This window comes from Podarcis gaigeae, assembly GCF_964106915.1.
Source record: "Podarcis gaigeae genome assembly, chromosome: 7".
NCBI classification, from domain to species: Eukaryota; Metazoa; Chordata; class Lepidosauria; order Squamata; family Lacertidae; genus Podarcis; species Podarcis gaigeae.
The window spans coordinates 61,319,530-61,340,299 of NC_139683.1; the positions used below are offsets into that span (position 1 = coordinate 61,319,530).

Genomic DNA, 20,770 nt, shown 5'->3' on the forward strand with positions numbered 1-20,770 from the left:
ATGTTTCTTCAGGGCTACCACATTATTGCTGTCCACAGGGGCTGTAGTGCAATGAAAGTGAGACACTAATAAACCAGAACATTTATGGTATAAAAAGTTACAAGATTTCAGCAAGAAGCTATGAGGCATGCAATGACTGAAAATAAAGAAGGGTAACCACCCCAAAACTTCTGCAGGCGCAAGCAGGATTAAAGGGGGGACCTGCGTGTGACCAACCTGATAAAATCACAAGCACAAATCACAATGAATGCACAATTTTAAAAGGCCATCTAGAGCCCCAAAGGACATGAAAACAAACTCTAGTAATCACCCTCCATCTCTGAGATGTGTGGCACTGAGTATTGGTAAAGCAGTATTTGTTAGAAGTATGGCTGTTATAGCTTTGAATCATTTGTCTGCCCTCTCACACTGGGGCAGGGAGAGCCGTACCTGCTTGTATACTTTCTTTGGAGAAAAAGAGCTCAGCATGCTTGCCCAGAGTTACTGTGAGGACAGACAGAAGCCACCAACCTCCTCTGCTTGCTCACCCTGTCTCTCTTTTGCTGAACCTATTAAGAGCTCCTCTGGATCACACAAACTTAGTCCACATTTTGTTCTCACGGTGGCCAGCTTGGTGACTATGAGTAACCCACAAGCAGGACCCAAGGGCAATAGCTCTCTTCTGTTAATATGCAACCTGGCAATTGGTATTCTGTTGAACATCTGGAGCAATAAGGGAGGATTAGGCTTGCTGTACCTAATTTATGCTGCTGTGGCTCCCAGAGGAAAAGTGGATTTGGGAAAGTAAGCAGATGAGATGAATCTTCCTTCCACCAACAGCCAGAACCTCTGTCTGCTTGCAAATCTACACCACTCCAGTGGTGTAGTGGAGCAGGGACAAAGATCATATTGGCACACCAGGGGAAATGATGTCACTTCCTTTTTACAATCCTTTGCATGCCAAATAAGCTCTTCACGGAGCAAAATCCACACAACGTGGTCAGGAAACGGCAGATTAACTTGCATACCCGCCTAAGAGTTAAATGCCACTTTCAGTTTGAAGAAGTATTGAGACTAAAGGCATCATGTCTGCATCGGCCAAAAAATCGTTTATGTTGCCATCTTATGAAGGATATTGCTATGGAGGCTTTGTCTGCATATCTGAATCAGGAATGCCAAATTGAATGAAATATTGGGAGTTCCCAGGAAACCCCACCCCACACAGTTAATCAAAAGCCACACACCATTTGAGTGGCAATAACCATCAACTTGCAGGGGGGGTGACCCCCTCAAATATTTTATTGGGGATGGTTGCCGAAGGGCCATCGGCCCCTAGGAGGTGGCTCCTATGATTTGAGTTCACTATCCCACTGACCTAACCATGGGCACAGCCAGGATTGGGGGGGGGGGAGGCCTTTTGTTGCGGAGCTGAACCTCAGTTTGCTATGTGTTCCTATTGATTTAGGGGGCAGCTGCCTCTCCCTGCCCCCCCCCGGCTACGCCCATGGTCCTAACTCTCAAGAGGCGGCAGGTCACGCTCTCTCGGGAGCCCCATCCTCCACCCGCGAAGAAAATAAAGCATGCTGCCCTAGGAGGGGCTTTGGGCACCAGCCTCTTCTGCCCGTTTGCTCTCGCTCTCCCGTCTCTGGGCGGAGGAGGCTTGGGAAGCCACGAGCAGCTTTGTCTGAGGGGCGAAGGAGATGCACCCTCTCGCCCAACCCGCCCCGTGGGGCTACTTCGGTACCCCCTCATAACCTAGAACCATAACCTAGAACCACCTGACGAAGCCCGCCAGCGGGAAAAGGAAGAGCAAGCGGGGCTGCCTGGAGAGCTTCGGTTTCGGTGCGCAGTGGCGCCAAAGTGAGCAGCAGTGCGCGCTGAGGGAATTTCTCCCCGTCCGCACCTGAGAGGCGCTTTCGGTTCTCCTCCGCCTCTCGCGCTCGGCTGACCAGAGCGGGGCGAGGGAGAGAGGGAGGCGCGTGTGCGCGCAGAGCCCGAGGCCACCTTCCAGCGCGCACGTGGATCCTCCTGCCCCCCTCCTCCTCCTCCGGGCTCGCTTCTCTCGAGGCGCGCACACAGACGCGCGCGTGCGCGCACACAGACACAGCAGCAGCTGTTCCTTTCCAACGGCCGGGTGCCAGCGGCGCGCCGAGGAAGTGGCCAATAGCCGGGCCGGCCCCGCCCGGTTCCCCGCCCCGCTTTGCTGGAGGGAGGGCGGAGCAGCGGGAGTTGGGGAGGTCGCGCCTGGCGGCTTTTTAGAGGAAAGCCAAAGGCGGCAGGAGGCAGCAGAGTCGCCTGCGGCTGGGCCCTGGTGCGTTTCTTTGCTGTGGTCGCTGCCGCCACCTTCTCCGCCTCGTGAACAGCGTCTACCTCAAGGCAGCTCCCGACGCCTCCTGCCTACCTGAAGGGCAAGGAAAGAGCTGACAAGCCAGAGACGAAATATAAAACGGGGCAGTCTCTGCGGAAGGTGGGAGAAGTTGGCTAGAAGTGAGCGGCGGCACGCGCAAAGCCCACCCAACTCGCCGCGGAGTCTTTCCCCTCCTCCTTTTTTGTACTTTTCCTTTCTTTTCCACCGCCGCCACCAGCAGCCCTCGCTTGCGCGGGGCTTGTAGCTAGAGGAGAGCGGCATCTTTTTGGAAGATGCACACGACGCAGAAAGACACCACGTACACCAAGATCTTCGTCGGGGGTCTCCCCTACCACACCACGGACTCCAGCCTCCGCAAGTACTTCGAGGTGTTCGGGGAGATCGAGGAAGCCGTGGTCATCACCGACAGGCAGACGGGCAAATCCCGGGGATACGGATTTGTAAGTGCGAAGGGTGCGGGGATGGGTGGATCGTGTAACGTGTGGATGTGCGGGCGCGCCTGGAGAGCGGCTAACGCAGCTACCTAAACCCAACTGGCAGGAGGCGGGGGGTGGGAAAGGGGGAAAGGGAGACACTCGGCGATATTTTTGGATCTCGTGTCGTCGTCCTCTCAAAAAAATTAAAAAGCGTGGAGGAGAAGGGGAAGCGTGATCGTCAGGCGACTGGGATGGGTAGAGCAGGTGAGCCAAGTGAACTTCCTGGAAGTTAAGTAAAACTTGTTGTGAGCAAAGGATTGGAAAAGCAGCTGGCTGGTAGGCGCAATAAATACTGACATGAACTGCGAGGTGTCTCCTTTTCCCCTGTCGACGGGATTGTGTATTTTGACCCCTTCTTTCTTTTCTAGAGGGTAAGGAAAGGAAAGGAAACCCTGGGGTGGGGTGGGGGTGGGGAGCTGAGTGCTGTGCCCTTCAGATGAGATTTGCATCATAACTTGCATATGAAAAGTTGCTAGTGAAATTTTGGCATCCAATGGAGCCAGCTGGTTACAGGCTGATATGACACGTTGGTATTTTTATCTGCTGCAGCACATGCTACTGTGTCAGTGGGTGTTCGGTGCCTGCAAAATTCCAATTCCGTGCTCTGGGAAATGACAGGCGCTTCAAATATAGCCTGATTTTTGTGTGAGAGTAATTTGACCAAAAAAAAAAAAAAAACCCCACAAAAATCCTAAAGTTGCTGTGTTGTTATAGCAGTAGCGTTTTCATTTGGGTAAGTTCGGAGAGAGCCTCTTGGAAACGGTGTTCCATTTCACATTGCACCACCTTACTGTACTATATGAGTCGTGTCAAATACATGAGTTCTGATATCCTGCGCTGTTTATTGTCAAGGTAACCATGGCTGACAGAGCTGCTGCTGAAAGGGCCTGCAAAGATCCTAACCCAATCATTGATGGCAGAAAGGCTAATGTGAACCTAGCGTACCTAGGAGCAAAACCAAGGATAATGCAGCCAGGTAAGAACAGTCTGTGTCGTCCCTACCTGGCTTCTTATCAGCCGAGCAGAGAATGAAAACTTATAACCATATCCTATTTCAGTGAAGCTACTTCAGAACGAATAGCTTGAGGATTGGGTCCCGATTCCTGAAAGGAGCACAATTCTTGCAATTAAAATGCCTCCGCCCCTCCAAGTCTGCCTCTCATGCTGGCCAAGACATGTTAAAGATGGCTTGTGCCAAATGTTGTGCTAATGCAGCCTACTAAACTTGATATGATATGATATGATATGATATGATGGAAGATGCAGTAACACAAATATGAATGCTGGATTTGTCAGAGTGACAGTACTGCCCTTTGAGCATAAAACTATGGGGTCTCCTATGAGTGTTTGTGGTGGGAGACATAAAATACTTCCATGAGGGTTATATGCTGGAGCTGTGGAAGTAATCCACTACTTCCAGAAGCTGTGCTGTGGCGAGGCTTAGTCTCCTGTGAGTGTACACACAAAACAGACAAATACACTTCACTATCTAAGAGAAAAACGGAAAAGGGGGGGAGGGGGGGCTTTCCTTGGTAAAATATTTTTGAATATCCTTTTGTCTGGATCTGCAAGTCATTGTGCACATCAGTTGTGTTTACAGGGAGCCTTACACACTCCCTCACAAAACAAATGTTTTGGTAAGAAGTTTCCCAGAAATAGGGGTATGAGTTCAGAAACCACAGCCTTGAAGTATAATTTGTATATGTGCTGAAAATGTGCATTATTGACATTTTCCTCATATTAAAAACTTGCACCTTGGTCCTGTGTAAGCTTACTTGTAGTTAGGTCTCACTGATGCATTGTTTCCCAAATAAATGTGCATAAGATTATATAGCCTTCATGCGCATAAATAGTAGATACATAGGACTAGGTACACACTCGATATTTTTCTGCATGTTTTGAGTAGTACATTACTTAAATGAATGTCCTCCTTTGGAAACTTTAAGCAAATTAAAACAGTGGCACCATTGTTTGTTGGAGATGAATTCTGCTATTTTAGATGAATATAAATTTCTGGGTCTGAAACCTGTTCCCAAGAGGACATGCTGGAGGCTTACTTATACAATGTGCTCCTGTAATGTTGGACATATATAAATTTAATAATTTTTTTAAAAATAGTGCAAATGTGCACCTGCTACATGGTGCACCAGGGTGACAGCATTGGCAGTTAACGTCACTTGCCGCCATCTTTGGCAGACGGATGCCAACTTTTTTGTCCAGTCTAAGCAGAAGTGATCACCTGGAATGGCTTCCAATTATTTGTGAGGCCAGATTCCTGTTTTGCATTTACAGAAACATACTTTCCCATGTCGATAAGAAAAACCAGAGTGTATTATGGGCTTCGTGGTCTTGCTGAACTCAGTATTGGTATTCATGGATGGGATAACAAACTACTTGGTTTTGTTTTCTAAGTAAAGGTTGGGGATAACGTGGGCTGAATCTGAGCTACCGTTTAACCTTGGAAGCTGTCCTTAGTGCGTACCAGAGCTCAGCCTTCGAATGAGTGCATAATATTTTTTACAGTCAGCCGCCACACATCTCCATATGTGGAATTAGTGCAACGGGTTCCAGCATAATGCTTCTGATTTTAGAAGTTAAAGGCTGGAGATTTTTATTTAGGGCTATTAAGGGAATGTGAACAATTGGCATAGTAACTACCAGGGTTCCTAAAATCCAATGGCTGAGCTTCAACAGAATTTCATGCTCCCTCTAACACACCAGTCCATTCTTACAAACCTCTTCCACTGCAAGCATTAAGGGTTGTTTTATCCCATTGTCCCAGACACCTCCATTTTAACCATTCTATTACCGCCAGTGGGTCCTTGATAGTGAAATTGTGTAGAAACCATTCTGAACTAATCTGTTAACAAGGTGGCCAACATGGTTGTAATGTTACAGTAACTCCTTATTTATCTGAGGTACCAAGCAACTGCTTTTTGTTTTGGATTACTGTATTTTGCTTACACATTGGAATCCATAGGAAATATCCTATAACTCTTAACGGGGTTGTATGTGAGCCTCCGTTACTTCTCTACAGTGCCTCAGTTCAGACATCATGCTAAACCATGCAATTGTCTGGTAAACCAGAGGTGGAAACCCCGATTTTGAAGTGGGCTTGTGAACTGTAATTTGTACTAACTATGAATTGGCACAGTCTATAAATTGACATATCATAGTTGCTGCTGCCCTGTAGAATCAGCTTATAAAAGTGATTACTGAGAAGATGGTAAACACAGGCAGCCAAACGATGTGTTTAAATACTTGAGTAAACAGTGATTAATCAGACCAGCCCATTTCAGATATAACACTAAACCATCCGTTACTACTGTGCGAATAAGAAGAAATGAGCCTCTGCCTCTGCACTCCCTTCTCATCTGGTATGGCCACAAGCCGGAGATTGAAAGCCTCCATGTCATGTTTGAGCAGAAGTGAGGCTCAGCTTCTGTACTCCCTTCTCAGTTTATTGTTATGTCCAAACTCAAAAAGGGGGGTGGGGCTCTGGTTAGTTTAGACTGTAGTTTGTATAATCAAGCCGGGATCAAACCAGCTTGGTGCAGTGAATCGTGGTTAAGAGATCAGGAGTGTGCAACTGACTTGCAAGTTCCCCCCTCACTCTTGCCAGAATGCCTTTCACTTCCATGGTTTGTCTTAAGAGTGTGACGTTATCTCTGCATCAGCACTGTCTGGATTATCTTGATTAGTGTTGACCATAGGGTTAGTGCCAGTGCAGGTATATAACCCTGTACCATGGCTAACTCAAACCATGAATGGCAAATTGAAATTCGTACAGGAGAGGGGCATGCATCCAAGTTTAGAAGACGGTGAATGTTAACGTCTGCTCTAGGCTACAGCAGTTTGCCAGAAGTAATTGCTCATTAATTCTACATTATAATGCTCGAGAGAGAAATACTTTCGTACTTTATAAAGCTGATCTTATCAAGGTATTCAAACCATATGGCATCAGATCACAGTTTTTTGTCTGATTTGTTTACCTAAAATCAATACTGCACAGTTTATTATGACGGTCATCCTATTCATGCGACCTGAGAGTAGGCCCCACTGAATGCAGTGAAACTTACTTCTGAGTATACATGAGTAGGCTTATGCTGTGACATATTCCTCTTCACTGAGAATGATCGCAGGGTGATTATTAGAACTTTCACGTGAAGTAAATGCAATGCTCACCTAGAGAATGTGATGTGTTTTGTTGTTAGGTTTTGCCTTTGGTGTTCAGCAGCTCCACCCAGCATTAATACAGAGGCCTTTTGGGTAAGTCTGCCTTAAGCTCATATTTGGGGGTGGGAACAATATAGCGTGTACGTCTTAACGTGACCGTTGGAAATAAAATTATACTTTTCAAATTTCCAGATTTAAAATGCCATCACTTCATTGATAATTCTCTAAATAAATACTATATCCGAGTCAAGTGGTGTAAGATGCATGCCAGCCTTGCACTCAAGCAGCCCCTATGCTCGTAAGATCATGTGGTAAACAAGGTGTGCCTTTTAATAAGCCACTGTGCCCCATTCGGTATTTTTCTTCAGGTTGACTCAATGTTATTTATCTCTTTCTAATCTGACAGGGATCGTTTACAGTTAAGATAACTGATGAGAAGGATATGATGATAAGAGGTGGAATAGTTCTGTTTGGAATTAAACTCTGTAACCAGTAGACTCAAACACACAAACCAAGCTAAAATGGTGATTAACGATGCATGTATGTTTTTTTTCTATATAGTCAATAGATATCCGTGTGCTTTTTTATTTATTTATTACAGTAATGAAGTGGTGTTGATAGCTAAACTGTGTGCTTTTATTTATTGAGAGAGCTGTAGTGAAAGTTTTTTGGTGGTCTTTTCATTTTGGTTTTGTGGAGAAGTGTTGACTTTGCCATGGGGAGCAAAAGGACTCCCCCCCCCCTTGCTTTCAAGCTGAAGCCTGTGACTTCTTTTTTATATTTATTTTTTAACCGTACTTTGTAGTGAGTGCTAAATTTGTGTGGTTTCTTTTTTGATTTCTTTTTTTAAAAAAAAGAAAAATCAACATTGCTTGCATGTTACAGTTTTGGTTTTGTTCCTTGGGAAGGGTTTGGAGCTCCCTGTATTAACAATGTGCGTCCACATGCACTTTCCCATTAGATAATACATATATATATTTAGCCTTCCGCAGATTTACTTAAACATATGTTATTCCTAAAGTTGCTGTGCATTTTTATTCTGCAAAGTTGGAGGTGACATCTGCTTGCTTGAGTGTCTTGTACGCTGTCTCCTCTTTGATTCTTGTTGAGTAAGGCCTGTGACAAAAAGTTAGGTGAATACTTAGCAAGTAAAGGAGGGGGGATGAACTTTAAGCACGCATGCTTATTTGAGAATAGTTTTGAAACACTATATATCTTGAAATGAGACATTAGCAACCATGTTGCTGACTGCCTAAACCAAGTCCAAAGTATATATTACATTTATTTATTTCTATTTAATGAAATTTATACTCCACTTTATTGTAATAAAAACCTCCAAAGTGGGTTGCAAAAAGGTAAAATCAGGAAAAAGTTCCAATACATTGAAACATATAAGATGCTAAAATGCGAAAACAGATTAAAATTCACACCAGCACTTCTAAGCATCTGGGTAGGCTTGTCTAAACAGGAATGTTTTTTGTCAGGTGATGAAAAGAATACAGAGAAAGTTTTCCTGCTTGATATCAACAGGCAGGAAGTTCCGAAGTGTAGGTACTGCCACACTAAATGATTGAGTTCTTACAAATGTGGAGCAGGTATTTTGTGGCACCTGTAGTGGCATATAACATTCTCCTGGCATTTTATTAAACCAAGAACAGAGCCCAAGAGCCTGCAAGTTTATGGAGCAGAGCTGGGCAGGGTTTTAACCCTTTCCTCTCTCACTGAAGTCTCAATTAAAATGTCCCTCCTCCAGAAGATGGCTTCATTGGCGTCAATGGAAGCTTCCCCACAAACGGGGTTGTTTAATCAAGAACGCAGCATGGGAGGAAAGGGTAACACACACAGACCCCTCCTGCATGCTCTTATCCTGATCACCCCCAGCTGCTATTTACATTTTTAAAAACTGGAAATGTTAAATACCCAGTTTGTTCTTTAGCTGGTCTATTAAGATGGTTGGGCTAGCAGACACCAGCTAAAGAGACTAACATCACAGATCCTATATATGCATACTCAGAAAGGAATCCTACTGAATTTAATGGGACTTACTTACTCATAGGTAAGTGTGTGTAGCAAGAGTGGGGAATGGAACCTAGCTAGCAAATCAAATATTAAGATTCCCCCACCTGTAAAATTGAAATATTCTCATGGATCAGTGGTTATGGCAAGTCCTTCTGAAGTCTATTTCCAGGTGCCATTTTAATCCCAATGGTGAACTCCTTAGTACAGCTGATGCTGGTAGGTCTTACTATGACCACCAGTCAGCTGTCAGCAAGATCTGCTTGCAATGGAATAACCGGGAACTTTTCAAACAAGCTGGCAATTGTTCCTTTGTAGGCACCACTGTCCTTACATGTCCTGTGATGCTGCATGTGACTGTACATGCAGTATGGTTTGGGGTAAAAGCTTTGAGGGACCTGTGCTGGACCTAGATAGGCTCATAGGGCTTAGGTTCTCCACCCCTGATTGCCACCCAATTAAAGCCCAATCCACAAACAAGATATGTGAGGAAGACGTAAGTTGGATATTTCATCAACCGATATAAGGCTTGTTTAGCCAGCACATGATTTTTTTTCATATAATTGTGTCCCATCTATTTCTTAAGAGGGTGGAGCAATTCCATGTAAACAGCATTTTGTTTTTATCGAGTCACTTGATGCCTTGGTAGTGTGTGTATTGGAGGGAAGACTTCTTCTGAATATTAGAGCTCCCCCATTCAACTGGAGTATCTGGAATGAACAAAGACATTCACCAGCACAAAGAACTTAGCAATCAGATCACAATCGCAGTCAAAGTGACCAGCATATAAACTTAAACACATGTAACTGGAACGCGTAATTGGAATATGCCCTAATACTCAATTTCTGAGATTGGCTACTTAGAAGTATCTGGATAGTTGCGATCCTGCTGATATTATGTCCCATCAAGGTCTGTGAGTATGCATGGATAGCATTGTGCTGTAGGTAAAACAATTTTAAAGTAGCTTGCTTGTAGGGCTATATTGTAACTGAACGAATAAAAGTCTTATTTGACAGGTTGTGCATATGGTTGAGTTACACTTTAAAATAGATTGAATATGCAACACTGTATTTGAACCCAGGGCTTGCCAACCTTTTCGGGCTCACGGGCACCTTTGCAAACTGGAGAAACTGCCATGGGCACCAGACATACACATTAGCTGCTTTCAAAACTAACTTTAGTGAGAAAGGGGACCTCATGGACACCAACAAAGGTCTCTCTCAGCACATGTATGCCTGTGGGCACCACACTGAAACCCCTTGATTTAAACTTTTTAATTCATTAAAAAAAAGTGTGCTGTGTGTTTTATCACTTTTTCTGTGGTGTGTAAATCTGCAGGATTGTTTTTAAAAAGACTAAGCTGTTGATCAAAAGTCACCATTAAGTAACTTCCTTCCAATGGTCACATCAATTTTCATTTGAAAACAGTGCAAATATATGAGGTGGTAGACGTGATGAATAGTGAGGAAATCAGACCCTAAGTGGGCATTTTGAAATGCTTTTACTGTTTTACTAGGTAAGGTTTTAATACTGTTTTGGTAGGTAAAGGACTCCTGGATGGTTAAGACCCATCTAAGGTGACTATGGGGTGCAGCACTCATCTCTGCTTTCAGGCTTAGGAAGCCAGCGTTTGTTCACAGGCAGCTTTCTGGGTCATGTGGCCAGCATGACTAAACTGCTTCTGGCACAACAGAACGCAGTGACGAGTGCCAGAGCGCATGGAAACACTGTTTACCTTCCTGCCGGAGCAGTACCTATTTAAGTACTTGCACTGGTGTGCTTTCAAACAGCTAGGTTAAGCAGAAGCTGGGACCGAGCAAGGGGAGCTCACCCTATTGTGCAGACTCGAACTGCTGACCTTCTGATCAGAAAGCCAAAGAGGCTCAGTGGTTTAGACCACAGCACCATCCGCTCCCTTCCACTGTTTTAGTATGGATATATAGTATAGTAGTATAGTAATATTCCCCCCCCCCCTTTGGTATTTTACTTTTGGAGGTGGGGAAAACACCTCATACTTCCTTTGTTTTTGAATAGCATTTTTTGCCTATTGTTGCATTAATAGGTAAATGTCTTAACAATTTATGTAAAGGTCATAGTGGCTGTCCCTACTAATTTGTAATACAAGTTTTCTTTCCTGATATTCTGCCATTTCCAGAATGCAGGCCATTGGTACTGATAGAAAAGTGAGTGCCCTGCTGTATTTTGCCCTCAGCTACTGTTAGTCGGATTCAGTGTAATTTAAAAGGGTTTAAGCATAGTGAGAGAACCTCCCTATGTATATGCTTCCATAACATTGCTTCCCTATAAAGCCAGAAGTTAGTGCCTTCTGGACTGTCAGTTTCTTCTCCAACTGGTTGTGGTTTAGTTCAAAAACATTTGCTTAATTCATTTCTTGGAACTCTTAGTATAACTAGAGTGTTGGTTTTGTTCACGTAGATTTTGGTACTTGAAACTCATTTTTAATATAAAGCATGATGATCTGAAGTTTTTACTACCCATATTTTGTATGATCCATTGTTATTGCCACCATAATTAGCTGGTGCTATTTATATATATATATGCAGCCTCTTCTGGGATTTTTTTTTTACAGTACAGTAGTTGTAGGCAGTAGCCCCTGGGAAACAGAACACAAATGGTTTTATTGGGACCCCAATCTAAATTCCAATGTTTCTCTGGGTAGTACAATGTCCCATAGCGAAGCCATGTGTATTGTGTCAGAAAAAGAGCACTTAAGTTTGCTTCCATGGACCAATTTTTGTTTGAAAAAGCCACAGGACATTTTGTGTGTGTGTCGCAAAACAAGAACATAGTCCCAGACAAAAAATAGGGTTAAAAAATAATCAAATATCTTGGAATATTTTCTTTGTCCTGGGCTGTTTTTGGTTTTCAAAAATAAACCTCTGGCATTGCTGCATCACTGGTTCATTTCTTGTTAGAAAATGTTTATGCACACGTTACATTGGCTGCGACAAATAAGCACTCTGTGTGTAAAATTCAGTTGGTTTTCTTGAGATTTATTTTTATCCCAGGCAAAAATAAAGTACAAAAGTGCTAAATTAAGAGATGCCTAACCTGTTGCTCTCCAGGCATTGTTCACTACAACTCCCTGAGTATTGGCCATGCTAGTTGTGGCTGGTGGCACTTGGGGGTCCAACAACACCTGAGGTTCCCAAGTTAGGCAACCCTACTCTAAATAGAAAGTGGCTGAAATTTGGGGACACTATTTGTTACCTGCACAGTTGTAATGTACTACATTGTAGGCAGTGCTTTTTTTCCTAGAAAAATAGGTGCCGGTACTCACCATGAAGTTGTTACCGTAAGTGCCACACTTTTTAACAACAAAAAGAGGCTCAAGTACTGCATACCGTTCAGTACTCCCTGAAAAAAGCACTGGTTGTAGGAATACCTGAAATGAAAAATGTACTAGGAGTGCAATTTTACCACAAAAGGTTTGGGTTATGGGTAAGAGAAAAGAGTGGCCCTGTGGCTCATTGTACCCACTGCAAACCTCATTGTGTGCCTGCTAAAAACATTACTTTCAGTTTATTTGGTCTACAGACCATAAAAAATAGTTACAACTATAGTGTCAAGCCAACCACAGCAGAGAAAAAACACTATACATGCACACAAATTGTACAGTGATACCTCGGTTTTCGAACGTAATCTGTTCCGGAAGACTGTTCGAGTTCCGAAACATTCAAAAACAAAACTCAGTACAGAATCCTCAAAATGGAACACTCAGTATTGAAGCAGTGTTCCATGTTCAACTTCTGAAGCACGTTAGAAAACCGGAGCGTTAACTTCGTTCGAAAACCAAAATGTTCGTCAACAGAGACATTCAGAAACTGAGGTACCACTGTATAAACATTTAACAGAATACCTGAACAATCAGAACTACTTTTAAAAAGCAATTTTGTCTCTGGATACAGTGAGGAACTTGCCTACCGTATATTATCTAAAACATTGGAGTTGGAGTCTGCCATTGAAATTGAAACGTAAAAGTAAACTTCATTCCCCAAGTATAGAGAAAATATTGGTGAGACTTGTATCCATCCCGCTGCTTGTAACCATCCTATCAGCACAAAGATTTCCACTTGTGCAGCAGAACGCCCCCCACTCCATGGGTCCTTATAAAAATTGCAGTGTAGATAGGAGAATATGGGTAACTTTTTGACTGAAACGATTTTGCAAGGGCAAACTTTCAAATGCTTAAAAGATACAGCGGTGAGCAAATCCCATTTGCCAGAGCTAATATATTTTGCAAGTTAAGATCTGGAAGTCTCTGTTTAATGCTGCTGGTTGCTTTTTTCTAACTTTCTGAATATTTGTGCTATCTTCAATTTAAAAGGAGGTGGAAAGGACACTGGGCCAACCAATTTACGTTTTATTATTTCCTGGAAAGTCTGTAAGGGTAACATAACAATTCGTGCTTCTGTGTTACATGCAGCTGCTGGGGAAAGGGCCTGTTTTTCTTACCTATGTTTTACCTGGTGTGCAGTCCTATGCAGGTCTACTCAGAAGTAAGCCCTGTTTAGTTCAGTGTAATTTACTCCCAGGTAAATGTGTGTAGTTGTGCAGCTTATAAAAACATACATGTATGTATGTTTTTATCAGTAATGAAATGCTTTTGAATTCAAGGCATTATCAGTGGTGAAATGTTTGTGCTTTATCAGTGACTTACCAGAAAACTCTCATTCTTTTGTTTTTATTTACATTTGTCTAAGGCTTTATGTGCTTCTATTGAAAATGCTTCCATTGTGATCAATAGGGACAAAATAGGGCTTAATATGAGCTAACTTTTTTTAAAAAAAAAAGTAGATGTGAGTTTCCACAAAGCTTCCTTTACCAGTTTTAAGCAATTATACTGAGTGCAGTTGGGGGCTTGGAATTAATAACATGTGATCAAATAGAGTATTGTGAGTAAAATGTCTGATTTAATGGGCACCTATGAATTGTTGAATGAAACCATTCAAAAATATTATGCAAGTTATACAATATCTTTCGCGGTAATTAAAGTTTGTGATTAGAGGGTTAGATTCAAAGGACTATTTTGAAGGTTTTTTTAAGGGGACACCTGTAATATAATAAGGCTATTCCTGCTTCAGCCCTGAATGAAATTTGTTGTTGTTGTTTAGTCGTTTAGTCATGTCTGACTCTTCATGACCCCATGGACCAGAGCATGCCAGGCACTCCTGTCATGTTGGTAGCTTCGAGAACGCTGCCCAACCATCTCGTCCTCTGTCGTCCCCTTCTCCTTGTGTTCTCAGTCTTTCCCAACATCAGGGTCTTTTCCAGGAAGTCTTCTCTTCTCATGATGTGGCCAAAGTACTGGAGCCTCAGCTTCAGGATTTGTCCTTCCAGTGAGCACTCAGGGCTGATTTTTTTCAGAATGGATAGGTTTGATCTTCTTGCTGTCCATGGGACTCTCAAGAGTCTCCTCCAGCACCATAATTCAAAAGCATCAATTCTTTGGGGATCAGCCTTCTTTATGAAACATGTTAGCTACCTCATTAATAATCTGGGTACAAAACAAAAACGTAGGCTATTAAATTTTGATACAAACTGTTTTGTGGCAGATGTATTTATGTTTTCTAAATTATATTTCCATTTTCAGTGTCTTGTATGCTCTGTACAGATTTGTCCACAATATTATATGATACAAGTTATTAGGTTAATATTTATCACAAAATTATTGCTTCGATTCAGCAGCAGTTACTTCTGAGTAAATCTGCATGGAATCAGACAACTCATAGGGAATCCAAAGCACGCTTGCTTAAAAGCAAACCACTGAAATAAGTTTCTGGGTTTGTGGCACGATCCTATGCATATTTCCTCAAAATCTAGTCTTACTGTATTCAGCAAGGCTTACTCCTCCTAAGCAATCATATTACAGTCATAGGAAGAGGTTTGCGGTATTAATGCTTATTTCTGGTACACCAAATGCTTGTTTCTAGTACATCAGAGTAAAACTATCTCCTTTCAATGAAGAAATCTAGAACAGTTTCAGTTGTTCCTACCAATATATACCAAACAATAAGTTCAAAACAACACTCCTAAAGCCACTGAATAAAGATGCCTCTGCAGCATAATGGGAAACTGCTCTTTAACCTTTTGACCTTGCTGAGCATAAAAGGAGCTAGCATTTCAGTATCATGACAATCTCTGCATGCTGGCCTTTCCAACAGATGGAAGTTTACTTTGGCCTTATAAAGTCATTTTGCTCAGCTGGAAGCCCTTGTCGCATGACAGATGATCAAAAATAGACCCACTGCAGCTTGCCCTGTCAATCACCACGTGCAAAATGGCATAATAGTGGGGCGCCTGCAAGGAGTTCATGCATATTGTAAACCAAGAGGTTCTAAAGGGATAGTGTTTCATAATTCTCCACCTGTTAGTTGCTTGGCTTTAAAAGAAACAAATCACAAGAGCTTAAGTAGGAGTACATTCATTTATGCGTCTCCCTTCTTTAACAAGGATACAGGAGCCATGATGACTGTGCTTCTGTTGACATGTAGAGAAAGATAGAGGGTGGTTTGTTAGTTTGTTTTAGTTTTGTGCTCTTTTCAAGCAATATTATAAACTGAACTTCACATGATTGCTAAAGACTGTCTTCTCTGTTAGATTTGACAGAAGCAAATCTCAGGAATCTGTGTTTAAGCAAACAGTATAAGGAAATCATCTTTTTGTGTAGCTAAAAGCATTACAACAAGAATACAAAGTTATTATTTAGATGGGCCTTAGATACACAGAAGGTTCAGGCAAGTGGATTCAACATAAAAACTGATGAATTGCTGTCACCATTAAAAAATAAATAAATCTGTAAAGGTCATTGATTAAGATTCAGTTTTGTTGCTCTGTTCTCATCTGTTTCTCCATGTATCACTAACACTTTGCAGTTCTCCCATCACGGACAGTGGGAGATTGATGATGTAAATATATTTTTTTCTTAGTTAAACTTTTAAAATTTCAATGCTTGAGGTGCAGGCATTGAAGGGGGAGTGATTAGTTGCTAAACAGGCAAATTTTCGCTTTTAAAATAGTGGGGGGAAATACTTTTCGAAGTTGGCAGCATTCTTCAGCTGAAAATATTTTCTTTCTTGGCAACTTTAAATGAAAGTATTTTTTATTTAAATATATTCTCATTAATCTTAACTATATTTATATAGGGTGACCAGGTGGAGCTGACTTGTGCAACAGCTGGAAAGGAAATCTTTTGACATTGCATGAGACATTGAAAGCTTTTATTCTGCATCTGGAGCTCTGTGTGTGTGTGCGTGTGTGTCTGCTGGATCTCCTTAGAGTTGCGCTTCATGTGGATAGAAGTGTTCCCCCACCCCCATACAGTTTCAGTTGCAGGTCAAAGCTTTGAAGATGGTACTATTAATGTAAAAGTAATACATTTTGGGTTTCCTGTGATATGAAGGATCCCTGTGTCTATTTTTTTATAACAGGTGGAGAACTGAGAGCTGGGTTGCTAGTGGCTAAGGAATGTGAATTGAAGAGTCCATCTTTCAAATCTCAGCGATATATTTCCTTTGGAGTCTTAGGGAAATAATTACTTCAGTTTCAGCCATACGTCCACAATAACATTGATCTGCCTTGCAGAGCGGTCTTGTAAGCATTACTGAGATGATACATGAAGCATGTTGCGTACTCAGTATGCTATGTAAATGCTGTATTTTTGAGTGTGGCAGCATTGCTAAAAATATCAACATTATAGAATTATGGAAGAGACTCCGAGGGTCATCCAGTCATCCAGTCCAACCCCCTGACTGTACTACTGAGCACGCGCGCACACTTCACAATATGGAGGATAATAAATAATGTATTTTAAAACGGTGAGGTTGTTCCTCACAATATTATTTTTTTCTGCTTTTGTTAAACACTAGATCTTCCTGAATATAATCCTGCCCCTACCCATTCCAAAGCTATGTCTTGTATAGAAATAAACAAGCTGGCACAAAGCAGGACACCAGTAGCCAGATTTGTCACAACAGGTTTGACTCTCATGGCCTTAACCTCTCCAAAGTGTGGTGCACATTTGCCTAGGGACCACTGTTGTGTATTTTAATGGCATCTATGTAGCTTCCCCTCAATGGCCTCTTGTGACGGAGTGAATTGCACTATAGTTCCGTTTGAAAAGTGTGATTCTTGCTGTGTTTACCACACTTGTGAACTTCTATTTAAACTCCTTTGTCGCCTGTGTTGTTGTTTTTTTTTGTTTTTTTGTTTTTTGTTTTAATAAGGGTGACTGAGGTTGCAGAGAAATTAATGTGTGCTGAGTCTGCATAGCAATTCAAGTAGGGTTGCCACGATACAAAACGATTATTTCCTCAGATCCGTGTAAATGACTACAGGAAATGTGCAGTGTAAAACTAAACATGTAACGTAACTACAAAAAAACCCACACCTGATAATACAGTTCATGGAGCTAAGAATTTTATACGTGCTCACTAACTTTGCTTAGCAAGTATTGGGGGGTGGGGGGAACCTGTCACTTCCCGTTGAATTTAAAACCTTGTGTTCTCCAGTCTCATAGCTAGAAATCTCATTTATTCCTTCTTTTAATAGATGTCCTACACATCTCAAGGTCCCTCTAAGTATTTAAAATTATTAGTAACATGTTTCATAGTACTTACTATCAGCTGCTGTTAAATCGGCACTAACACTGTGACACTGTGGTGGTGATTATGTTCTGATTTTAGTAAGACCTTTCCCTTTCGGCTCTTGCTTAGACGATCAATTTGTCCATCAAAATTGGTTATTGTGGCAACCCTATGTGTATAACAACAACTAAATTTGAGTTTGTTTTTAAGTTCTGAACCTGGAAGTAAGGTTTACTTGTGAGATCTAACTTTCGCCTTCTGTCTTTCAACAGGATCCCTGCTCATTATGTATATCCACAAGCTTTTGTGCAGCCAGGAGTAGTCATTCCACATGTCCAGCCTACAGCAGCTGCTGCCTCCACCACACCTTACCTTGACTACACTGGAGCCGCATATGCTCAATATTCAGCTGCAGCAGCAGCTGCTGCCGCTGCAGCCTATGACCAGTATCCCTACGCAGCATCCCCAGCTGCTGCAGGATATGTCACAGCCGGGGGTTATGGCTATGCAGTCCAGCAACCAATCACTGCAGCGGCACCTGGGACAGCTGCAGCAGCTGCTGCTGCTTTCGGCCAATACCAGCCACAACAGCTGCAAACAGACCGTATGCAATAGCGGATGGACTTGTGAAGAAAGTTCTGTTTCTTACTCTTCCTATCTTTTTACCTTCAAGCCTTCCAATAGAAATAGTTACAAAAGAGGCAATTAACCTTAACCAATCCAGCTTTAAGGAAAGCTACAATGCAATAGTGTATTACTACAAAAACAGATTCCACTGTCTTTGTACAGCATGCATCCATATCATGGGTGGTATTGTGGGGTGGGAATCGTAATATCAGTCCAAGCATCATCCCTATCATGAAAGGATGGCAGAAGTAACAAAAAAAAACTTATATTTTAAAAAAAACCAGTAAAAGATGCATTTTACATTATCAGGGAAAAAAGTCCAGGTGAGCAATATGTAGCCTGTATCAAGTTGAAGATGACTCTTATTTAAATGGTGAAAGCACTGACTGTCATTACTACTTTTCATTATGGCCTACAGAACTTTGTTTGAATGAGTAAGAAAAATGCTTTCTGACTATCTCTTAATGGGCATCGAACAAACTAAGGAACGTGGCCTTTGGGGGGGGAAGGTGGACAGGCACCAAAGTTATTTTCTCATCTGTCCTCTGTGTGAATGGGACTATGGAGCAAGTGATGTGGAATTAATGGGCGCAACAGCTGTACAGACAATCAGTAACACAGACCAATCTGGAAAGAACACATCACTTGTGCTCGTTTGATGAGCTTGTCACATTCTAATCCCTCTCTCCATCCTGTTTCACTTTTAGGAAACTTTGACTGCTGGTGTCAGCTATTCTGATTCTGAAATAGGATCAGCTCTTTACTACAACAGCCTTCTCCTTTTATTTATTGTATCTATTCATGGCTTGCGAATAAAGGCAGGAAGAAATTTGCTGAATTTAAACCTTTAAGAACTGTGTTAAGGGAATTTTTATTTTATTTTTGGAAATGATTTATATACAATTTAATACCTATTTAAAATATTTATTGGGAAAAAGCATAGGTCTCTCATGAGACTGCTTGTTGAGATTGCAGTTCTTCAAGGGTTAATGCTTAGTGGGTTATATTGTGCCTTAATTGTAATGCTATTTAAAGATATATTTATTTTGAAAGTTGTACTATGCTGCACTCTAAAGAAAACAACTTTAGATGTGAAACTGTAAAATTATGTATTCATCTCATGGTATAAGTTATTTAGTAGGTTTAGCTATAGTATACAAAATATTAACCTAATCAACTAAAATGCTGACATGGGTTTATTTAAATTCTGTTAGTACTCTTTTTATAAGGGTACTTTCAATACTTTTTTTTAAGGTTTTGATCTTAAAAATGCTAGTTTCATGCTTTTCCCGCGATCATCTTAACCATAAACCCTTTTTCTTGGAAGAAAGCTCTTGATTTCAGTGGAACTTTCCCCCAAGAAATCAAGGCTTGGCAAAGGATTGGGTTATAAAGCTATAATACTCTACACACTTGTTCAGGAGTAAGGCCCAAATAATGCATTACTGTTGTGCTGATAGGAACTGTTTCTGTGGTCTGGCCACACAGCTCACCAATAATGCCTGCAAATGGGAACCATGTAGATCAGGAGAGTGGGAATTGACCATGTGACTGTTACAATGTGATGGGTTCCTAATTATAGAAAGTGTTGGCAATACACAGGACTGGGCAACACAGAAACAGCTCCCGTGTCACAGGGGTAATATGTAAATGGGACTAAGTCCCTTTCCTCTGAACTTAATGAGACTTAGTTCAAACTAGATAAATGGAATACTGAATCTGAAGCTCCATTTTTAAATGTGCTATGTGGAAATAAACTCCCATGAAATTATCCACATAGTGTGTTATGGGTAGGTTGTCAGAATTTCCTCCTATCAAAAAAGGGGTAGGTTTTTTTCCACTTTTCATCTCTTTGTAGAACAACTTTTATTCCTTTGCTAGGAACGCTGCTTTACATTGTCCTGTGAAACTGCAATAACTTGCAATTTTTATTCTTGACCTAAAAAAGGAATTTAATATTTTACACTGTATTGGAAATCTTTTTATACTTGAACAATTTCGTACAAGGGAAGACAGGATAGCATTTTTATGGACTTTATCCAATGTCATTGGATTTATTTTAAGTATTTTGGGTACTAGCCAGTGTTATATAAGGTAGATAACATGACTCTCATGTGCATGTTATTTATTATGTATATTGCTTTATAATGTTTCAAATCTTCTAATCTATACACTTGTATTAAAAAAAAATAAAAATGTTGTTGAATCTAACCTATTTAGTCTTGCCAAAAAAAGAAAGATTCCTTCCATATCAAGATGCCTCTATGTGTTTTCTAAAGTTCCTCAGTTGTGAGAAGAGCAAGATGCACATCAAAAGACAACTGAAGCATGGCCTGGCTTGTTCAGTATTGTACAATACTGCGAATCTTAAGCTTTAAGGCTCAAGCGAGTACTGCTTCATACAATACATAATTAACTTGTGGAATTTATTATAGAGTACAAAATGTGACAGTTGCACCACACGCTAAAGGTAAAGGACCCCTGACAGTTAAGTCCAGTCGCAAACGACTCTGGGGTTGCAG

At 41.5% G+C, this 20,770-nt stretch overlaps 2 protein-coding genes across 3 annotated transcripts in view; one reads left to right on the forward strand and one right to left on the reverse strand.

Annotated features, from left to right (window-relative positions):
- The window catches only part of ATXN1 (ataxin 1), a 305,212-nt gene extending 303,158 nt beyond the window's left edge, over window positions 1-2,054 (reverse strand). The window contains exon 1 of one of the 2 annotated variants that reach the window (XM_083747217.1): window positions 1,883-2,054. The gene's annotated coding sequence lies outside the window, so the exon portion shown is untranslated. The remainder of the gene's footprint in view (window positions 1-1,882) is intronic. The other variant, XM_083747202.1, reaches the window with a different exon arrangement.
- Window positions 2,051-20,456, forward strand: RBM24 (RNA binding motif protein 24). Its single transcript, XM_083747445.1, has 4 exons — window positions 2,051-2,787; window positions 3,676-3,799; window positions 7,038-7,092; window positions 17,894-20,456. Exons 1-4 carry the CDS (start codon window positions 2,620-2,622, stop codon window positions 18,234-18,236), a joined length of 690 nt encoding a protein of 229 aa, XP_083603571.1. The 5' UTR covers window positions 2,051-2,619; the 3' UTR covers window positions 18,237-20,456.
- The last annotated feature ends 314 nt before the right edge of the window (window positions 20,457-20,770 follow it).